The sequence below is a fragment of the Heteronotia binoei genome, chromosome 13 (assembly GCF_032191835.1).
Source record: "Heteronotia binoei isolate CCM8104 ecotype False Entrance Well chromosome 13, APGP_CSIRO_Hbin_v1, whole genome shotgun sequence".
Classification (NCBI taxonomy): Eukaryota; Metazoa; Chordata; class Lepidosauria; order Squamata; family Gekkonidae; genus Heteronotia; species Heteronotia binoei.
The window spans coordinates 11,834,656-11,852,490 of NC_083235.1; the positions used below are offsets into that span (position 1 = coordinate 11,834,656).

The 17,835-nt window shown below is 52.0% G+C and overlaps 1 protein-coding gene across 1 annotated transcript; it reads right to left on the reverse strand.

Moving 5' to 3' along the window:
* Positions 1 to 32: 32 nt before the first annotated feature.
* LOC132581311 (deoxyribonuclease-1-like) lies at positions 33 to 17,835 on the reverse strand. The gene is made up of 8 exons (XM_060252500.1): positions 17,663 to 17,835; positions 15,171 to 15,259; positions 9,754 to 9,840; positions 6,274 to 6,386; positions 4,522 to 4,634; positions 4,280 to 4,437; positions 2,232 to 2,328; positions 33 to 117 (listed from the first exon to the last, which is right to left on the reverse strand). The coding sequence occupies exons 1-8, from the start codon at positions 17,801 to 17,803 to the stop codon at positions 43 to 45; spliced, it is 873 nt and encodes a 290-aa protein (XP_060108483.1). The 5' UTR covers positions 17,804 to 17,835; the 3' UTR covers positions 33 to 42.

Below are 17,835 nucleotides of genomic sequence, written 5' to 3' on the forward strand. Positions count from 1 at the left end.
GCCCCTGCTTTACGTTCAAAACTTGGAAGGATGGTTGATGACTCAGAGCTCACGCTGGGCTTTCAGCGCTAGCCTTAGATTCACCTCCACTGGGTAGTGGTCGCTGATTTTGAGGGCCTGCAGACCAGAGAGGAGAGGTTGTTGGCAAACTGGAGCTCACTGCATGCAAACCAGCCGTTTCCACCACTTGTGCATCTGCAGATTAGGGTCGGCAGTCTGCAGGGAATGGGTGGAGATCTCCCGGAACTGCAACTCGTCTCCAGTTGACAGCAGTGTCTCCCGGAGAAAATGGTTGCTTCGAAAGTTGGGCAGTATGGCATTAGACCAGGGGTGGCCAAACTTGCTTAATGTAAGAGCCACATAGAATAAAAGATGAGAGCCACAAGACATGAATGTCAGATGTTTGAAGGAGGGAAACAGGTGGAGAGAGGTAGAAAGAAAGCAACTTGAAATGCGTTATCCAAGCTGCCGGCTTGGCTTGGCTTGGAAAAGTGATTCAAAGAGACAGATGCCTTCTCCAAGCTGGCCAATGGGGCAGTGGGGGCTTTGAGAGTCACACAATGTGTGTGGAAGAGCCACGGCTCGGCCACCCCTGCGTTAGACCAAGGGCCCGCGACCTTTTTGAGCTTGACGGCACATTGGGAATTCTACTGGGTGAAACAACAAAAAGGCTACTGCAGAAGGCAGGGCCCCCCAAAATGGCTGCCACAGCTTAAACTTCAGCAACGCACTGGAGATCCTTGTACTGAGTTGTAGTCGCAGCTGGTGCTAAAGCAACGTTTTTAAAAAAATCTGCATGGCTGATCAGATCTCCAGTATGCCAATCAGAAGCCTCGCTAGGGTTGCCAATCCCCAGGTGGGGGTAGGCGATCCCCTGGTCTGGAGGCCTTCTCCCTTCTTCAGGGTCATCAGAAAGCCGGGGTGGGGAGGGAAATATCTGCTGGGCACTCCATTATTCTCTAGGGAGAACGATTCCCATAGGGCAGGGATTGCCAACAGTAGCTCTCCAGATGTTTTTTGCCTACAACTCCCATCGGCCCCAGCCAGCATGGCCAATGACTGGGGCTGATGGGAGTTGTAGGCAAAAACATCTGGAGAGCTACTGTTGGCCATCCCTGCCATAGGGTATAATGGAGAATTTATTCACAGTATCTGGGGGGCTGTTTTTTGTTTTTTTTTTAGGTAGAGGCACAAAATTTGCAGCATAGCATCCAATGCCTCTCCTCAAAATGCCCTCCAAGTTTCAAAAAGATTGGACCAGGGGGTCCAATTCTATGAGCTCTCAAAGAAGGTGTCCCATCCTTCATTATTTCCAATAGACTTGGAGGTGTGGCCAATGGCTGGGGCTGATGGGAGTTGTAGGCAAAAAACCTCTGGAGAGCTACTGTTGACCATCCCTGCAATAGAGGGAAGGCATTTAAAAGGTGTGCAGTCCCTTTAAATGTATTGGCCAGAACTCCCTTTGGAGTTCAATTATGCTTGTCACAACATGGCTCCTGGCTCCACCCCGCAAAGTCCCCAGATATTTCTTGAATTGGACGTGGCAACACTAAGCCTTGCTGAGCCAAAGCCCTACCTGGCCTCACCCACTTCCTGAAAACCAGGACTTGTTTTGTAGCAGGAACTCCTTTGCATATAAGGCTACACCCCCCTGATGTTGCCAATCCTCCTGGAGCTTACAGTAGGCCCTGTACTAAGAGCCCTGTAAGCTCCTGGAGGACTGACTACATCAGGGGGGGTGGGGCCTAATACGCAAAGGAGTTCCTGCTACAAAAAAATAAAGCCCTGATGAAAACACTTGAACAGATGCCACACTGCCCAGACACTATGTTGGGGACCCCTGCTGTAATACAATCGGGGGTGGAATTCTAGCAGGAGCTCCTTTGCATATTAGGCCACACACCCCTTATGCAGCCAAGAGCTTACAAGACTTTTTTGGTAAGCTCTTGGAGGATTGGCTACATCAGGGGTGTGTGGCCTAATATGCAAAGAATCTCCTCCTAGAATTCCACCTTGTAAGCTCTTGGAGGATTGGCTACATCAGGGGGGTGGGGCCTAATATGCAAAGAATCTCCTGCTAGAATTCCGCCCCTGAATACAACAATATACAGAAAGAGGTCCCTCCCCTTCCAAACCCCTCCCCCCCAGTCTCCACCCTCAAAACCTCCAGGGATTTCCCCACCAGAGCCGGCAACCTGTATTTACATAGGAGGATGACCCAGCCAACTCACCTCTTCTTCGGAGAGTCCCAAGGCATGAGTGAAATTGAAGGGCTTGGCTGACCTGACCACCACAGCGCCAAGCAGCTCATCTCCATGGACGATGATCCTAACAGCGAACACAGAACGGTGTAAGTTCTTCACCCAAAGGGTGATGCACACATGGAATTCACTGCCGCAGGAGGTGGTGGCAGCTCCAGACATAGACAGCTTCAAGAGGGGACTGGATGAATATACAGAACAGGGGTCCATCTGTGCTTATTAACCACAAGATATAGAGGAAGCTCTCTGTCTAGGGCAGTGGTACTCTGCATTTTTGGTGGTTGGGGGACCACAGTCAGAGGGCTTCTGGAGTTCTGGCCCCCCTGGTGGACCTCCTGATAGCCCCTGGGTTTTGGTTACTGTGTGACAGCGTGTTGGACTGGATGGGCCATTGGCCTGATTCAGCATGGCTTCTCTTATGTTCTTATGTCTGGGGCAGGGATGATCTGTATTCTTGGTGGTGATGGGGCAGTAGTGCGGGGGGCTTCTGGCCCTGCTGGTGGACTTCCTGATAGCCCTTGGGTTTTGGCCACTGCGTGACACAGTGTGTTGGGCTGGATGGACCATTGGCCTGATCCAACATGGTTTATCTTATGTCTGGGGCAGCAATGCTCTGTATTCTTGGTGCTTGCGGGGCAAGAGCGACAGGGCTTCTGGAGTTCTGGCCCCACTGGTGGATCTCCTGATGGCCCCTGGGTTTTGTCCATTGTATGAAACAGAGTGTTGAACTGGATGGGCCATTGGCCTGATCCAACATGGCTTCTTTTATGTTCTTTTGTCTACTGTATATTCTTGTTGCTTGGAGGACAACAGTGGGAGGGCTTCTAGTGTCCTGGCCCCACTGCTGGACCTCCTGATGGTCCCTGGGTTTTGGCCACTGTGTGACACAGAGGGTTGGGCTGGATGGGTCATTGGCCTGATCCAACATGGCTTCTCTTATGTCCGGGAAAGTGGTGCTCTATATTGTTGGTGCTTGAGGGCAACAGTTGGAGGGAGCTTTGGTCCACTGGTGGACATCCTGATGGCCTTTGGGTTTTGGCCTCTGTGTGACACAGTGTTGGACTGGATGGGCCATTGGCCTGATCCAACATGGCTTCTCTTATGTTCTTCTATCTGGGGCAGTGATGCTCTGTATTCTTGGTGCTTGGGGGGGGCAAGAGTGGGAGGGCTTCTGGAGTTCTGGCCTCACTGGTGGACTTCCTGATGGCCCCTGGGTTTTGGCCACTTTGTGACACAGAGGGTTGGGCTGGATGGACCACTGGCCTGATCCAACATGGCTTCTCTTATGTCTGGGAAAGTGGTGCTCTATATTGTTGGTGCTTGAGGGCAACAGTTGGAGGGAGCTTTGGTCCACTGGTGGACATCCTGATGGCCTTTGGGTTTTGGCCTCTGTGTGACACAGTGTTGGACTGGATGGGCCATTGGCCTGATCCAACATGGCTTCTCTTATGTTCTTCTATCTGGGGCAGTGATGCTCTGTATTCTTGGTGCTTGGGGGGGCAAGAGTGGGAGGGCTTCTGGAGTTCTGGCCTCACTGGTGGACTTCCTGATGGCCTTTGGGTTTTGGCCTCTGTGTGACACAGTGTTGGACTGGATGGGCCATTGGCCTGATCCAACATGGCTTCTCTTATGTTCTTCTATCTGGGGCAGTGATGCTCTGTATTCTTGGTGCTTGGGGGGGGCAAGAGTGGGAGGGCTTCTGGAGTTCTGGCCTCACTGGTGGACTTCCTGATGGCCCCTGGGTTTTGGCCACTTTGTGACACAGAGGGTTGGGCTGGATGGACCACTGGCCTGATCCTTCTCTTATGTTCTCTTACATTCCTAAGTTTGCAGTGATAGTATCTGTTCTTGGCCCCCAGCAAGACCAGTGGGTGACCGCATGGGCTGACTTGTGCTACAGGTGTTGCAAGTGGAGGACTGTACGCCATCTCATGCATGGAGAAGAGGGACTGGGCAAAACTCTATTAACCAAATATCTGCATGGATGCCACATGGGAAATTTATATAGGGGGACCCACCTGTCGTAGGCGCAGCAAGTCCGGTGGCTGACAGTTGTGTCCACCTGATCCCCGATGAGCCAATGGAAGTCCAGGTGGCTACGTAGGCGGATCCCAGCCCAGGCGCTTGCCGGGATGTAAGCCCCAGCGGCGTTTAGGTCTCCCAGCACCATCAGGTTCTGCCAAGGGGGAAGCTGTGAGTCTTCACTGTCTCTCTACCCTGAGATGCTCCCTTACCCTCCCCTCCCACCCCTGCCAAAGACCTGGGTTTTCCAACGTTGCACCAGTTCCATGCACACTCCAAACAGGAGGTCTAGTTCGCGGACGGCTTCCCGAGGGCTGGCGTGGTGAAGGAGCAGGACAAAGTCGGAGACGGCTGGGAAATGCAGAACCATCAGTTTGGGCATTTTTGTAGAAGGTACTCCGTTGTGTATTAGGCCCCACACCTAGGGTTGCCAAGTCCAATTCAAGAAATATCTGGGGACTTTGGGGATGGAGTCAGGAGACATTGTGGGTGGAGCTGGAACGAAGGTTGTGACAAGTGAACTCTAAAGGGAGTTCTGGCCATCACATTTGAAGGGACCGTGCACCTTTTGAATGCCTTTCCTACATTGGGAATAATGAAGGATAGGGGCACCTTAGAATCATAGAGTTGGAAGGGACCTCTAGGGTCATCTAGTCCAACCCCCTGCACAATGCAGGAAACTCACAAACACCTCCCCCTAAATTCACAGGATCTTCATTGCTGTCAGAGGGCCCTCTAGCCTCTGTTTCAAAACCTCCAAGGAAGGAGAGCCCACCACCTCCTGAGGAAGCTTGTTCCACTGAAGAATCACTCTAACGGTCAGGAAGTTCCTCCTCATGTTGAGCCGGAAACTCTTTTGATTTAATGTCAGCCCATTGGTTCTGGTCCTACCTCCCAGGGCCACAGAAAACAATTCCACCCCATCAGTTTGGGGGCATTTAAAAGGTGTGCGGTCCCTTTAAATGTGATGCCTTCTTTGGGGGCTCATAGAATTGGACCCCCTGGTCCAATCTTTTTGAAATGTGGAGGGTGTTTCGAGGAGAGGAACTAGATACCATGCTGAAAATCTGGTGCCCCTACCTCAAAAAACAGCCTCCCCAGAGTCCCAGATACCCACAGATCAGTTATCTAGTATACTCTATGGGAATCGGTCTCCATAGGGCATAATAGAGTGCCCAGCAGACATTTCCCTCCCCACCCCCACTTTCTGATGACCCTGAAGCAGGGGGAGGGCCTCCAAACCGGGGGGTCCCCTGCCCTCACCTGGGGATTGGCAGCCCTACACACGCCCCTGATGTAGCCAGTCCTCCTCCAAGAGCTTACAGGGCTCTTCTTAAAGGACCTTCTCTAAGCTCCAGGAGGATTGGCTACATCAGGAGGGCGTGGCCTAACATTGCAAAGGAGTTCCTGCTACAAAAAAAGCCCTGGGTTTCGGTGATGGGAGAAGAGGCAGTGGGGTCGCCAACCTCCAGGAGTCCTCAACCTTTTTGAGCCTGACAGCACATTTGGAATGAGACGCTGGAGGTGGAGCCAAGAGCCAGGGTGTGACAAGCATCCCAAGGCAGTTCTTTTAAATGCCTTCTCTCCACTGGAAATAATGAAGGATAGGGGCGCCTTGGTTTGGGACTCATAAAATTGGACCCCTGGGTCCAATCTTTTTGAAACTTGGCAGGTATTTGGGGGAGACGCACCAGATGCTATGTGGAAAAATTGGTGCCTTTACCTTCAAAAACAACCCCACAGAGCTCCAGATACTCACGGATTCGTTCTCCGTTATACACTATGGGAATTGGTCTCCATAGGAAATAGTGGGCTGCCCGACAGACATTTCCCCCCACCCTGCTTTCTGATGACCCTGAAGCAGGAGGAGGGCCTACATTCAGGGGGATCCCCTGCCCTCCACTGGGGATGGCTCCTAGTGAGATCGAGACACAGGGCTCTAGTGGGGCGAATGCTTAGGCCCCCATCGTGGTGAGAAACTGGGCCACACCTGTGATTGGAGAATGGAAGCGGGCAGCGAAAGGGCCTCTGGAGAAAGCCTCAAAAGGGCTGGAGTCCTCTTCCCCAAATTGACACCAGTCGGTAACGGAGACCAGGTCCATCCTGTCAAGGTGAAAAGAAGGGAAGTAGGAGATAGGCCTAGCCCAGGGAAATCCTTAACACTGAGTATTGACGAACTCTCTGAGCATTGTCTTCATAATCAGGGCTTTTATTGTAGCAGGGACTCCTTTGCATATTAGGCCACACCCTCCTGGTTTAGCCAATCCTCCAAGAGCTTACAGGGCTCTTCGTACAGGGCCTACTGTCAACTCCAGGAGGATTGGCTAAATCAGGGGGTGTGGCCCAGGGGTGGAATTTTAGCAGAAGCCCCTTTGCATATCAGGCCACACCTCCCTGATGTAGCCAATCCCACAAGAGCTTACAGGGCCTACTGGAAGCTCCAGGAGGATTGGCTACCTCAGAGGTACATGGCCTATGGTTGCCAATCCCCAGGTGGGGCAGGGAATAAAGGTTACAACAAACCTCCGCAAAAACCAGCCTCAAAATGAACAAACGATTCAGAAATCATTCTCAACATTTAATAAATCTACAAACTCTCTATTGAATAAATCACAAGTTGCAAGACAATAAGGAACAAATCCCCACACCACCAATTGTTTAGAAACGCATTAATGTCCAATATATTTCAATAGCAGGGTGCAGGTGAAGATTCAAATGGTAAAGTCTTTCATACAGAGCACTGCTCCTAAAAGGTTAAGAACATGCTCTGCATGAAAGACTTTACCATTTGAATCTTCACCTGCACCCTTAGGGTTGCCAAGTCCAATTTAAGAAATATCTGGGGACTTTGGGGGTGGAGCCAGGAGACATTAGGGGTGAAGCCAAATCAAGGCTGTGACAAGCATAAATGAATTCCAAAGGGAGTTCTGGCCATCACATTTAAAGGGACAGCACACCTTTTCAGTGCCTTCCTTCCATAGGAAATAATGAAGGGTAGGGGCACCTTCTTTGGGGGCTCATAGAATTGGACCCCCTGGTCCAATTGTTTTGAAACTTGGGGGATATTTTGGGGAGAGGCACTAGATGCTGTACTGAAAATTTAGTGCCTCTACCTCAAAACACAGCCCCCCCCAGAGCCCCAGATACCCACGGATCAATTCTCCAGTATTTTCTATGGGAATAAATCTCCATAGGGAATAATAGAGTTCCCAGCAGACATTTCCCTCCCTTCCTCCCTCCCTGAAGCGGGAGAAGGGCCTCCAAACCAGGGGAAGGGCCTCCAAACCGGGGGGTCCCCTGCCCCCACCTGGGGATTGGCAACCCTATGCACTCTACTAGCGTGGTTCTAAACAATTTGTGGTGCGGGGGTAGAAATTTTGTAGATTTATCAAATGTTGCGAATGATTTCCGAATCATTTATTAATTTCGAGGCTGGTTTTTGCGGAGGTTCGTTGTAACTTTTATTCCCTGCTCCAATATTTGCATTGCTCTTTATTGGTTGCTCAATTCCCAGGTGGGGGCAGGGGATCCCCCGGTTTGGAGACCCTCCCCCCACTTCAGGGCATCAGAAAGCAGGGCGGGGGAAGAAAATGTCTGCTGGGTACTCCATTGTTCCCTATGGAGACTGATTCCCATGTGAGGCTCTACTAGGGCATGTGAGGCTCTACTAGGGGGCTGGTTTTTGAGCTAGAGGCACCAAATTTGCAGCATAGCATCTGATGCCTCTCCTCAAAATATCCTCCAAGTTTCAAAAAGGTTGGGCCAGGGGGTCCAGTTCTATGAGCCCCAAAAGCAGGTGCCCCTATCCTTCATTATTTCCAATGGAGGGAAGGCATTTAAAAGGTGTGCAGTCCCTTTAAACGAGATGGCCAGAATTCCCTTTGGAGTTCCATGATGCTTGATCCTGGCTCCACCCCAATGTCTCCTGGCTCCACCCTCAAAGTCCCCAGATATTTCTTGAATTGGACTTGGCAACCCTAATGTGGTCTAATATGCAACGGAGTTCCTGCTACGCAGAAAGCCCTGGTTCGGACTACTACACACAGAGGTGGATTCAAGTCTGCCATGCTGGGATATAGGAACGGTTAACGTCCATTTCTATGTCTCAGAGGAAGTGTCTGTCCACACAAAAGCTCCCACCTTGAATAAAGCATCATTAATCCAAAAAATGCCACAGGGGACTCTAAATTTGCTCTACAGGCTGCAATAGTGTTAGACTTGCACTCAAGTGTTCCACCATGAAAAAAATAGACTTCTTGCAAGATCTGTCAGTGAAGACTTTACAAAGAAAGAAGAAGAAGAAGAAGAAGAAGAAGAAGAAGAAGAAGAAGAAGAAGAAGAAGAAGAAGAAGAAGAAGAAGATGATGATGATGATGATGATGATGATGATGATGATGATGATGATGATGATGATGATGATGATGATGATGATGATGATGATGATGATGATATTGGATTTATATCCCGCCCTCCTCTCCGAAGAGTCTCAGAGCGGCTCACAATCTCCTTTCCCTCCCCCCCCCCACAACAGACACCCTGTGAGGTGGGTGGGGCTGGAGAGGGCTCTCACAGCAGCTGCCCTTTCAAGGACAACTCCTGCCAGAGCTATGGCTGACCCAAGGCCATTCCAGCAGGTGCAAGTGGAGGAGTGGGGAATCAAACCCGGCTCTCCCAGATAAGAGTCCGCACACTTAACCACTACACCAAACTGGCTCTCCCAATGACACCCAAAGGTCTCCTGGAACTCTCTTTTCCCTCTAAAGGAGCCACAGAATTAATTTCAAAACCTTGGATTCGAGTAGGGTTGCCAGGTCCAATTCAAGAAATATCTGGGGATGGAGCCAGGGGACTTTGGGGATGGAGCCAGGAGCAAGGTTGGGACAAGCATCATTGAAGTCCAAATGGAGTTCTGGCCTTCATATGCATACCTTTTAAATGCCTTCCCTCCACTGGAAATAATGGCTGGGGCACCTTCTTTGGGGGCTCACAGAATTGAACCCCCTGGTTCAATCCCTTTGAAACTTTGAGGGTGTTTTGAGGAGAGACATCGGCTGCTATGCTGCAAATATGGTGCCTCTACCCCCAAAAATAGTCCTCCCACAGATCAATTCTCTATTATACCCTTTGGGAATCAGTCTCCATTGGGAATAATGGAGTGTCTAGCAGACATTTCCCCCGCTTGCTGATGACCCTGAAGCGGGGGGAGGGCCTCCAAACTAGGGGATCCCCTGCCCCCACCTGGGGATTGGCAACCCTAATTACAATTGGTCTCTAAGCAACAGAGATCGGTTCCCCTAAAGGAAATGGCCGCTGTGGAAGGTGGACTCTGTGGCATTAGAGCCTATTGAAGCCCCTCCCAGACTCCGCCCTCTTCAGGTTCCACCCCCAAACTCTCCAGGTATTTCCCAACCCAGAGAGGACGACCCTAAGACGGAGCTCTGAGATGACTGGGGTTCCCAGCTCACCTTACCGATAGATAAAGACGTTCTGCTCCTTGTAGCTGCCGCGCCCCAGTCTCTTGCTCTCCAAACAGCTGTACCGATGGGAAGGATCATACCTGCTGGCCAGAAGAAATCACCCATGATGCATCTTTGCCCACCCTGTCCTCTCACAACTTATAGTCTCAAAGTTACCATAAAAACCTCAGAGGTGGTGTGTCAGTGGCAAGGAAATTATAACATAACTTGATACACACACATGCGGTATTAAGGCACAACTGACTTATGGTGACTTATGGCTTTCCATTCTCATGTCTGGGGCAGTGAGGTTCTGTAGTCTTGGTTCGGAGGCAAGAGTGGGAGGGTTTCTGGAGTTCTGGCCCTGCTGGTGGACTTCCTGACAGTCCCTGGGGCTTGGCTACTGTGTGACACAGAGTGCTGGACTGGATGGGCCCTTGGCCTGACTCAATATGGCTTCTCTTATGTTCTTATTAGGGTTGCCAAGTCCAATTCAAGAAGTATCTGGGGACTTTGGGGGTGGAGCCAGGAGCAAGGTTGTGTCAAGCATCATTGAACTCCAAAGGGAGTTCTGGCCATTACATGTAAAGGGACCGCACACCTTTTAAATGCCTTCTCTCCACTGGAAATAATGAAGGATAGGGGCATCTTCTTTTGAGACTCATAGAATTGGACCCCCTGGTCTAATCCTTTTGAAACTTGGAGGGTGTGTTGAGGAGAGGCACCAGATGCTATGCTGCAAATTTGGTGTCCCTATCTCAGAAAACAGCCCCCCCCCAAGCCCCAGATACCCACAGATCAATTCTCCATTATACCCTATGGGAATTGGTTTCCATAGGGAATAATGGAGTGCCCAGCAGACATTTCCCTCCCTCCTCCCTGCTTTCTGATGATCCTGAAGCACGGGGGAGGGCCTCCAAACTGGGGAATCCCCTGCCCCCACGAGGGGATTGGAAACCCTAGTTCTTATGTCTGTGGCAGTGATGCTCTTTATTCTTGGTTCTGGGGGTGGGGGCAACAGTGGGAGGGCTTCTAGTGTCCTGGCCCCACTGATGGACCTCCTGGTGGCCCCTGGGTTTTGTCCATTGTGTGATAGAGTGTTGGACTGGATGGGACAATGGCTTGATCCAAAATTGCTTCTCTTCTGTTGTTATATGCTTGATTTGTAGCCAGCAATTAGGATATAAAATGTATAGTTTTAGCTGTGTATCTGGCCTTGGATTTGGCTAATTTTATTTATTTATTTATTTATTTATTTGGGATTTGTATCCCGCCCTTCCCACAAGTGGCTCAGGGCGGCTTCCAACAACTAATCAAACATAAATTTAACAATTTTAAATATAAAACAATTAAATAATTAACATTTAAACATTAAAACCAGTAACATTTCACTTCATAAAAACAATACAGCTTAAAACCAATAACATGTCATTTTATATAAACAGATGGCTGGCCAGTTACGTCAAGTTTTATCCCAGCTAGGTGTAGGCTAGCCGGAAGAGGGTCGTCTTACAGGCCCTGCGGAATTGAGCCAAGTCCCGTAGGGCCCTCACCTCTTCCGGCAGCTGATTCCACCAAGTGGGGGCCATAACGGAGAAAGCCCTTTCTCGGGTGACTTTCAAGCGGGCTTCCTTTGGCCCGGGGATAGAGAGGAGATTTTGTGTTCCTGACCTCAGTGCTCTCTGGGGAACATGTGGGGAGAGACGGTCCTTCAGGTAGGCAGGTCCCAGGCCATATAGGGCTTTAAAGGTAATAACCAGCACCTTGTACCGGACTCGGTACATCACTGGAAGCCAGTGCAGAGTCCAAAGACCCGGCCGAATGTGTCCCCACTTTGGGAGACCCAATAACAGCCGGGCCGCGGCATTCTGCACCAGCTGCAGTTTCCGAGTCCGGGACAAGGACAGCCCCATGTAGAGGGCATTGCAGTAGTCCAACCTCGAGGTGACCGTAGCATGGATCACTGTTGCTAGGTCGTCACGCTCCAGGAAGGGGGCCAGCTGCCTTGCCCGCCTAAGATGAAAAAATGCAGACTTGGCAGCGGCTGCCATCTGAGCCTCCATCTTTAAGGAAGGCTCCAACAGCACCCCCAAGCTCCTGACTCTGTCCGCCGCCATCAGCGGCGCACCGTCAAAAGCTGGCAGGGGGATCCCCCCTCCCAGGCCGCGGTGACCCAAGCAAAGGACCTCTGTCTTCGTTGGATTTAGCTTCAGCCCACTCAGTCTGAGCCACTCAGCCACGGCCCGTAATGCCCGGTCAAGATTTTCCGGGGCGCAGACCGGCCAGCTGTCCATCAGTAGATAGAGCTGGGTGTCATCAGCATACTGGTGACACCCCAGCCCATACCTTCGGGCAATCTGGGCAAGAGGCCGCATGTAGATATTGAATAACATCGGGGAGAGAACCGCCCCCTGGGGCACACCACAATCAAGTGTGCGCCTCTGGGATAGCTCCCCCCCTATTGCGACCTTTTGTCCCCGACCTTCCAGGAAAGAGGAAAGCCACTGTAAGGCCAACCCCTGAATCCCCGCGTCGGCGAGGCGGCACGTCAGTAGCCGATGGTCAACCGTGTCGAACGCCGCCGACAGGTCTAGCAACATCAGCACCGCCGAGCCACCCCGATCCAGATGCCGTTGAAGGTCATCTACTAGGGCAACCAACACTGTCTCCGTCCCGTGTCCCGGGCGAAAGCCGGACTGAAATGGGTCAAGGATGGAAGCGTCCTCCAGGAAAGTCTGTAATTGCATCGCCACTGCCCTCTCAATAAGTTTACCCAAAAAGGGCAAATTTGAAACCGGCCGATAATGTGCCAATTGGGCCGGATCTAAGGATGGTTTTTTTAGGAGGGGACGGACCACAGCCTCTTTGAGTGGCGTTGGAAAGTGCCCTTCCGTTAGGGATCTATTTATGATATCCCGCACAGGATATCTAAGATCCCCCTGGCAAGATTTAATAAGCCAGGAAGGGCATGGGTCCAATTTACAAGTTGTTGGGCGAGCCAATAAGAGAATCCTGTCAACTTCCTCCAGGCTGAGGGGCCTAAAGCCATCCAGAGTATAATCCGAAGACAGGCTCGGGGCCTCAGGTTCGCTAACTGTCACCAAACTGGCAGGGGGGTCGGGACGGAGTGACGCGATTTTATCCGCAAAAAATTTCGCAAAAGCCTCACAGCCAATTTCCAATTCAATAGAATTTAACCTGCCTTGTGGCAGCATTGTAAGTCCTCTAATTATGTCAAATAATTGTGCTGGGCGCGAAGTTGCGGACGCAATCTTAGCCGCAAAGAATACTCTCTTTGCGGATTTGATTGCCATCTCATAGGCCTTCAAACTCTCTCTATAAGATGTTCGGGTCACTTCGTCTCGAGTACGCCGCCATTGCCTCTCTAGTCGTCTGAGCCCTCGCTTTTGTTGCCACAGCTCCCGGTTAAACCATGGCGACAGTTTCGGGCGGGGGCGCAGAGGGCGCCTGGGTGCGATCTCCTCAATGGCCCTGGAGAGCCCATCGTTCCAGGACTCTACCAGGTCATCCAGGGAATCGCCAGCGGGCCAGGTATCCCGTAGAGCCGTTAGGAACCGTTCCGGGTCCATCAGGCTCCGCGGGTGAGCTAAAATACGCTCTCCGCCTAAACAGGTTTTGGGTGACACCTCCATACGGGCCTTAAGGGCAAAGTGATCTGACCATGGCACTGCTTCCATTGCAATATCAGTCACTGATATTCCGGCCACAAAAACCAGGTCTAACATGTGTCCCGCCTGATGAGTGGGTGTTGTAACAACCTGGGAGAGTCCTAGTGTCGCCATGGATGACACCAGGTCCATCGCCTGGCTGGACGCCGCGTCGTCGGCATGGACATTGAAGTCACCCAAGACCAAAAGCCTTGGGTGCTCCAGCGCCCAGCCCGCCGCGGCCTCCACCAGGGATGGTAAGGCGCCGGCCGGTGCGTTAGGCGGTCGGTACACCAGCCAGATCGCCAACCCCTCCCCAACATCCCACATCAGGCCAACACATTCAACGCCCGGAATCTCTGGAGCCGGAAGAGCCCTAAAGGAGTAAGCCTCTCGTATGAAAAGTGCCACCCCGCCCCCCCGCCCGCTAGTCTGTGACTGATGAAAGACCGAGTATCCCGGGGGAGCGGTCTGGGAGAGAGCTACCGTCTCCCCTTCGCGCACCCAGGTCTCGGTCACGCAAGCCAGGTCCATGTCCTGTTCAGTCAGGAACTCCTGCAGGACAGAGGTCTTATTATTAATGGACCTGGCATTGCATAACACCAGTGACGGAGGCGGGTGATTTTACTGTGTGTTCCAGGCTGCTATGGAAGTTAGCTTGCTATTGTTGTAAGTCCTGATCATTCATTAAAATCTTGCCTGGGGTGGCCAGACTGTGGCTCAGGATAGATCTACATGTGGCTCTTTCACACATATTGTGTTGCTCTCAAAGCCTCCACCACCCCATTGGTCAGCTTGGAGAAGGCATTTGTCTCTTTAAATCACTTCTCTAAGCCAATGCATTTACAGTTAAAGTTGCTTTCTTTCCACCTCTCTCTCCCCCATCTATTTTTTTCCTTCCTCCCTTCCTGTCTTGTGGCTCTCAAACATCTGATGTTTATTCTGTGTGGCTCTTATATTAAGCAAGTTTGGCCATGCCTGATCTTGCCTATCATTTTTTGGGATTGCTGCAGACCTCTGGCCAGGACTCCAAGTCCAAACTGGTAGCAGCTGCTGCCAAAGCAACATTAGAAACAAAATAAAACTGCGCAGCCAACCAAATCTCCATTGGCCAATCAGAAGCTCTGAGGGGAAAAGCCCCACCTGGCCCCACCCACTTTCTAAAAAAAACACCTGATGGATACAAGAAGAAGAAGATATTGGATTTATACCTCTCCCTATACTCTGACTCTCAGAGCGGCTCACAATCTCCTTTACCTTCCTCCCCTACAACAGACACTCTCTGAGGTGGCTGGGGCTGAGAGAGCTCTGACAGAAGCTGACCTTTCAAGGACAGTTCTGCCAGAGCTATGGCTGACCCAAGGCCATTCCAGCAGGTGTAAGTGGAGGAGTGGGGAATAAAACCCGGTTCTCTCAGATAAGAATCTGCACGCCTAACCACTACAGCTGACTGGCTCTCAAATGAAGTCTTCCAGTATGCAGCACTGTCCCCATGGGCGCCAACTTGGGTACCCCTGGGCTAGACTCAGACAGCAGAGGGAGACGGAAGCATGGATTGTATTGCCAGAGTGCAAGCAAAGCATATCAAACGCACGCATGCACAAACAGGCACACCATTCTGGCTGTTTCTTAGCCCACTCCTTGGCATGCAGCTTTCGGCTTGTGACTTCCCGCCAGCAAGACTGATGCACTAATAGAAGCTCAGCCGCTTCCTTCTGCTGCTGTCGCAGCCCCAGAAAAGTAATAGCAGCGCCTGCTGTTACCTGTTGAGCTCCTTCAGGAGTGTCCGGATTGCTGAGCCTTTGGAGTCGCGGACCTCTTGCACGGCTGAGATATCGCAGCGAGAAAGGATCTGGCAATGGGAGCACAGCAGAGAGGTCAGAGCTGGCAGCCAGGGGCAAGCTTCGTGCTAGGCCCCTCCACGGCTGAGATGTTCCCTTGGGGTGAGCACTGGGTTGCCAAGTCCAATTCAAGAAATATCTGGGGACTTTGGGGGGGGGGGTGGAGCCAGGAGACATTGGGGGTGGAGCCAGGATACTTTGAGGGTGAAGCCTGGAGACACTGGGGATGGAGACAGGAGAAATTGGGGATGGAGCCAGGAGACTTTGGGGGTGGAGCCAGGAGACATTGAGGTGGAGCCAGGAGACACTGGGGATGGAGCCAGGAGAAATTGGGGATGGAGCCAGGAGACTTTGGGAGTGGAGCCAGGAGACTTTGAGGGTGGAGCCAGGAGATGTTGGGGGTGGAGCCTGGAGACATTGGGGGTGGAGCCAGGAGACACTGGGGGTGGAGCCAGGAGACATTGGGCTGGAGCCAGGAGACTTTGGGGGTGGAGCCAGGAGACTTTGAGGGTGGAGCCAGGATACATTGAGGGTGGAGCCAGGAGACTTTGAGGGTGGAGCCTGGAGACACTGGGGGTGGAGCCAGGATAAATGGGGGATGGAGCCAGGAGACTTTGGGGGTGGAGACATGGGCTGGAGCCAGGAGACGTTGGGGGTGGAGCCAGGAGACACTGAGGGTGGAGCCCGGAGACTTTGAGGGTGGAGCCAGGATACATTGAGGTGGAGCCAAGAGACTTTGAGGGTGGAGCCTGGAGACACTGGGGGTGGAGCCAGGAGAAATGGGGGATGGAGCCAGGAGACTTTGGGGGTGGAGCCAGGAGACATTGAGGTGGAGCCAGGAGACGTTGGGGGTGGAGCCAGGAGACACTGTAGCTGGAGCCAGGAGACATTGGGGGTGGAGCCAGGAGACACTGGGGGTGGAGCCAGGAGACTTTGAGGGTGGAGCCTGGAGACACTGGGGGTGGAGCCAGGAGACATTGGGCTGGAGCCAGGAGACTTTGGGGGTGGAGCCAGGAGACATTGAGGTGGAGCCAGGAGACTTTGGGGGTGGAGCCAGGAGACTTTGAGGGTGGAGCCTGGAGACACTGGGGGTGGAGCCAGGAGACTTTGGGGGTGGAGCCAGGAGACATGGGCTGGAGCCAGGAGACGTTGGGGGTGGAGCCAGGAGACATTGGGCTGGAGCCACGAGACTTTGGGGGTGGAGCCAGGAGACTTTGAGGGTGGAGCATGGAGACACTGGGGGTGGAGCCAGGAGCAAGGTTGTGACAAGCACAATTGAACTCCAAAGGGAGTTCTGGCCATCACATTTAAAGGGACCACACTCCTTTTAAATGCCTTCCCTCTATTGGAAATAATGAAGGAGAGGGGCACCTTCCTTTGGGGCTCCTAGAATAAGACCCCCTGGTCCAATCATTTTTTAATGGGAGCTTTGTCTGGGACAACTGAGCTCTGCAGCCTGGGGAACTCCTGGAGATTTGGGGATGGAGCCTGGAGAGGACAGAGACCTCAGTGGGGGACAACACCAATAAAGGCCACCCTCCAAAGCAACCTTTTTCTCCATTGGAACTGATCTCTGTAGTCTGGAGATGAGCTGTGATTCCAGGGCAAGGGTGGCCAAACTGGAGCTCGGGAGCCATGTGTGGCTCTTTCACACATATTTTGTGGGTCTTAAGGCCCCACCACCCTACTGGCTGGATTGGAGAAGGCAGTTCTTTCTTTAAATCAGCCAGATGGCAGCTAGGAGAATACATTTAAAGTTGCTTTCTTTCCACCTCTCTCTCCCTCCACCCATCTATTTTCCTTCTTTCCATCCATCTATCATGACTTCCCTCCCTCTCTCCTTCCTTCCTTCCTTCCTTCCTTCCTTCCTTCCTTCCTTCCTTCCTTCCTTCCTTCCTTCCTTCCTTCCTTCCTCATGACTTCCCTCCCTCCTTCCTGACTTCCTTCCTTCTTCCTGCCTTGCAGCTCTCAGACATCTGACAATTATTCTTTGTTGAACAAGGCAGGAATCAAGAGTCACCTTTAAGACCAACCCATTTTTATTTAGAACGTAAGCTTTCGTGTGCTCTTAAGCACACTTCATCAGATGAAGAATCCAGCACAGCGATTCCTCGTCTGATGAAGTGCGCTTAAGAGCACACGAAAGCTGACGTTCTGAATCAAAATGGGCTGGTGCCACTTGACTCCTGCTTTGCTCAGCTGCTTCAGCCCAACACGGCTGCCCGCTTGGATCTCTTTGTTCTATGCGGCTCTTACGTGAAGCAAGTTTGGCCACCCCTGATCTATACAGCTGCCCAATAAATACACCACCAGGGGAACTGGCTTCCCTGTTAAGTGACCGCGTTGCAGGGCTGGATTGGGACGCTGGCCAAGGATTCCTGAGGTCCCCCTGGGGGCTGCATCCGTTGGCTCACCTGGACCAGGCCTCCCATGACCTTCCGGTTTGCAGCTTTCGCCTTCCCAAAGCTGCGGATGTTGAAAGCGCAGATTTTGAAGGTGGAGGCCACCAGCTGGGCTCCCAGCAGGATCAGCAGAAAGGCAAAGGCTCTTCCCATCGCCCTGACACATCCCCTGGCCCCTGGATCAG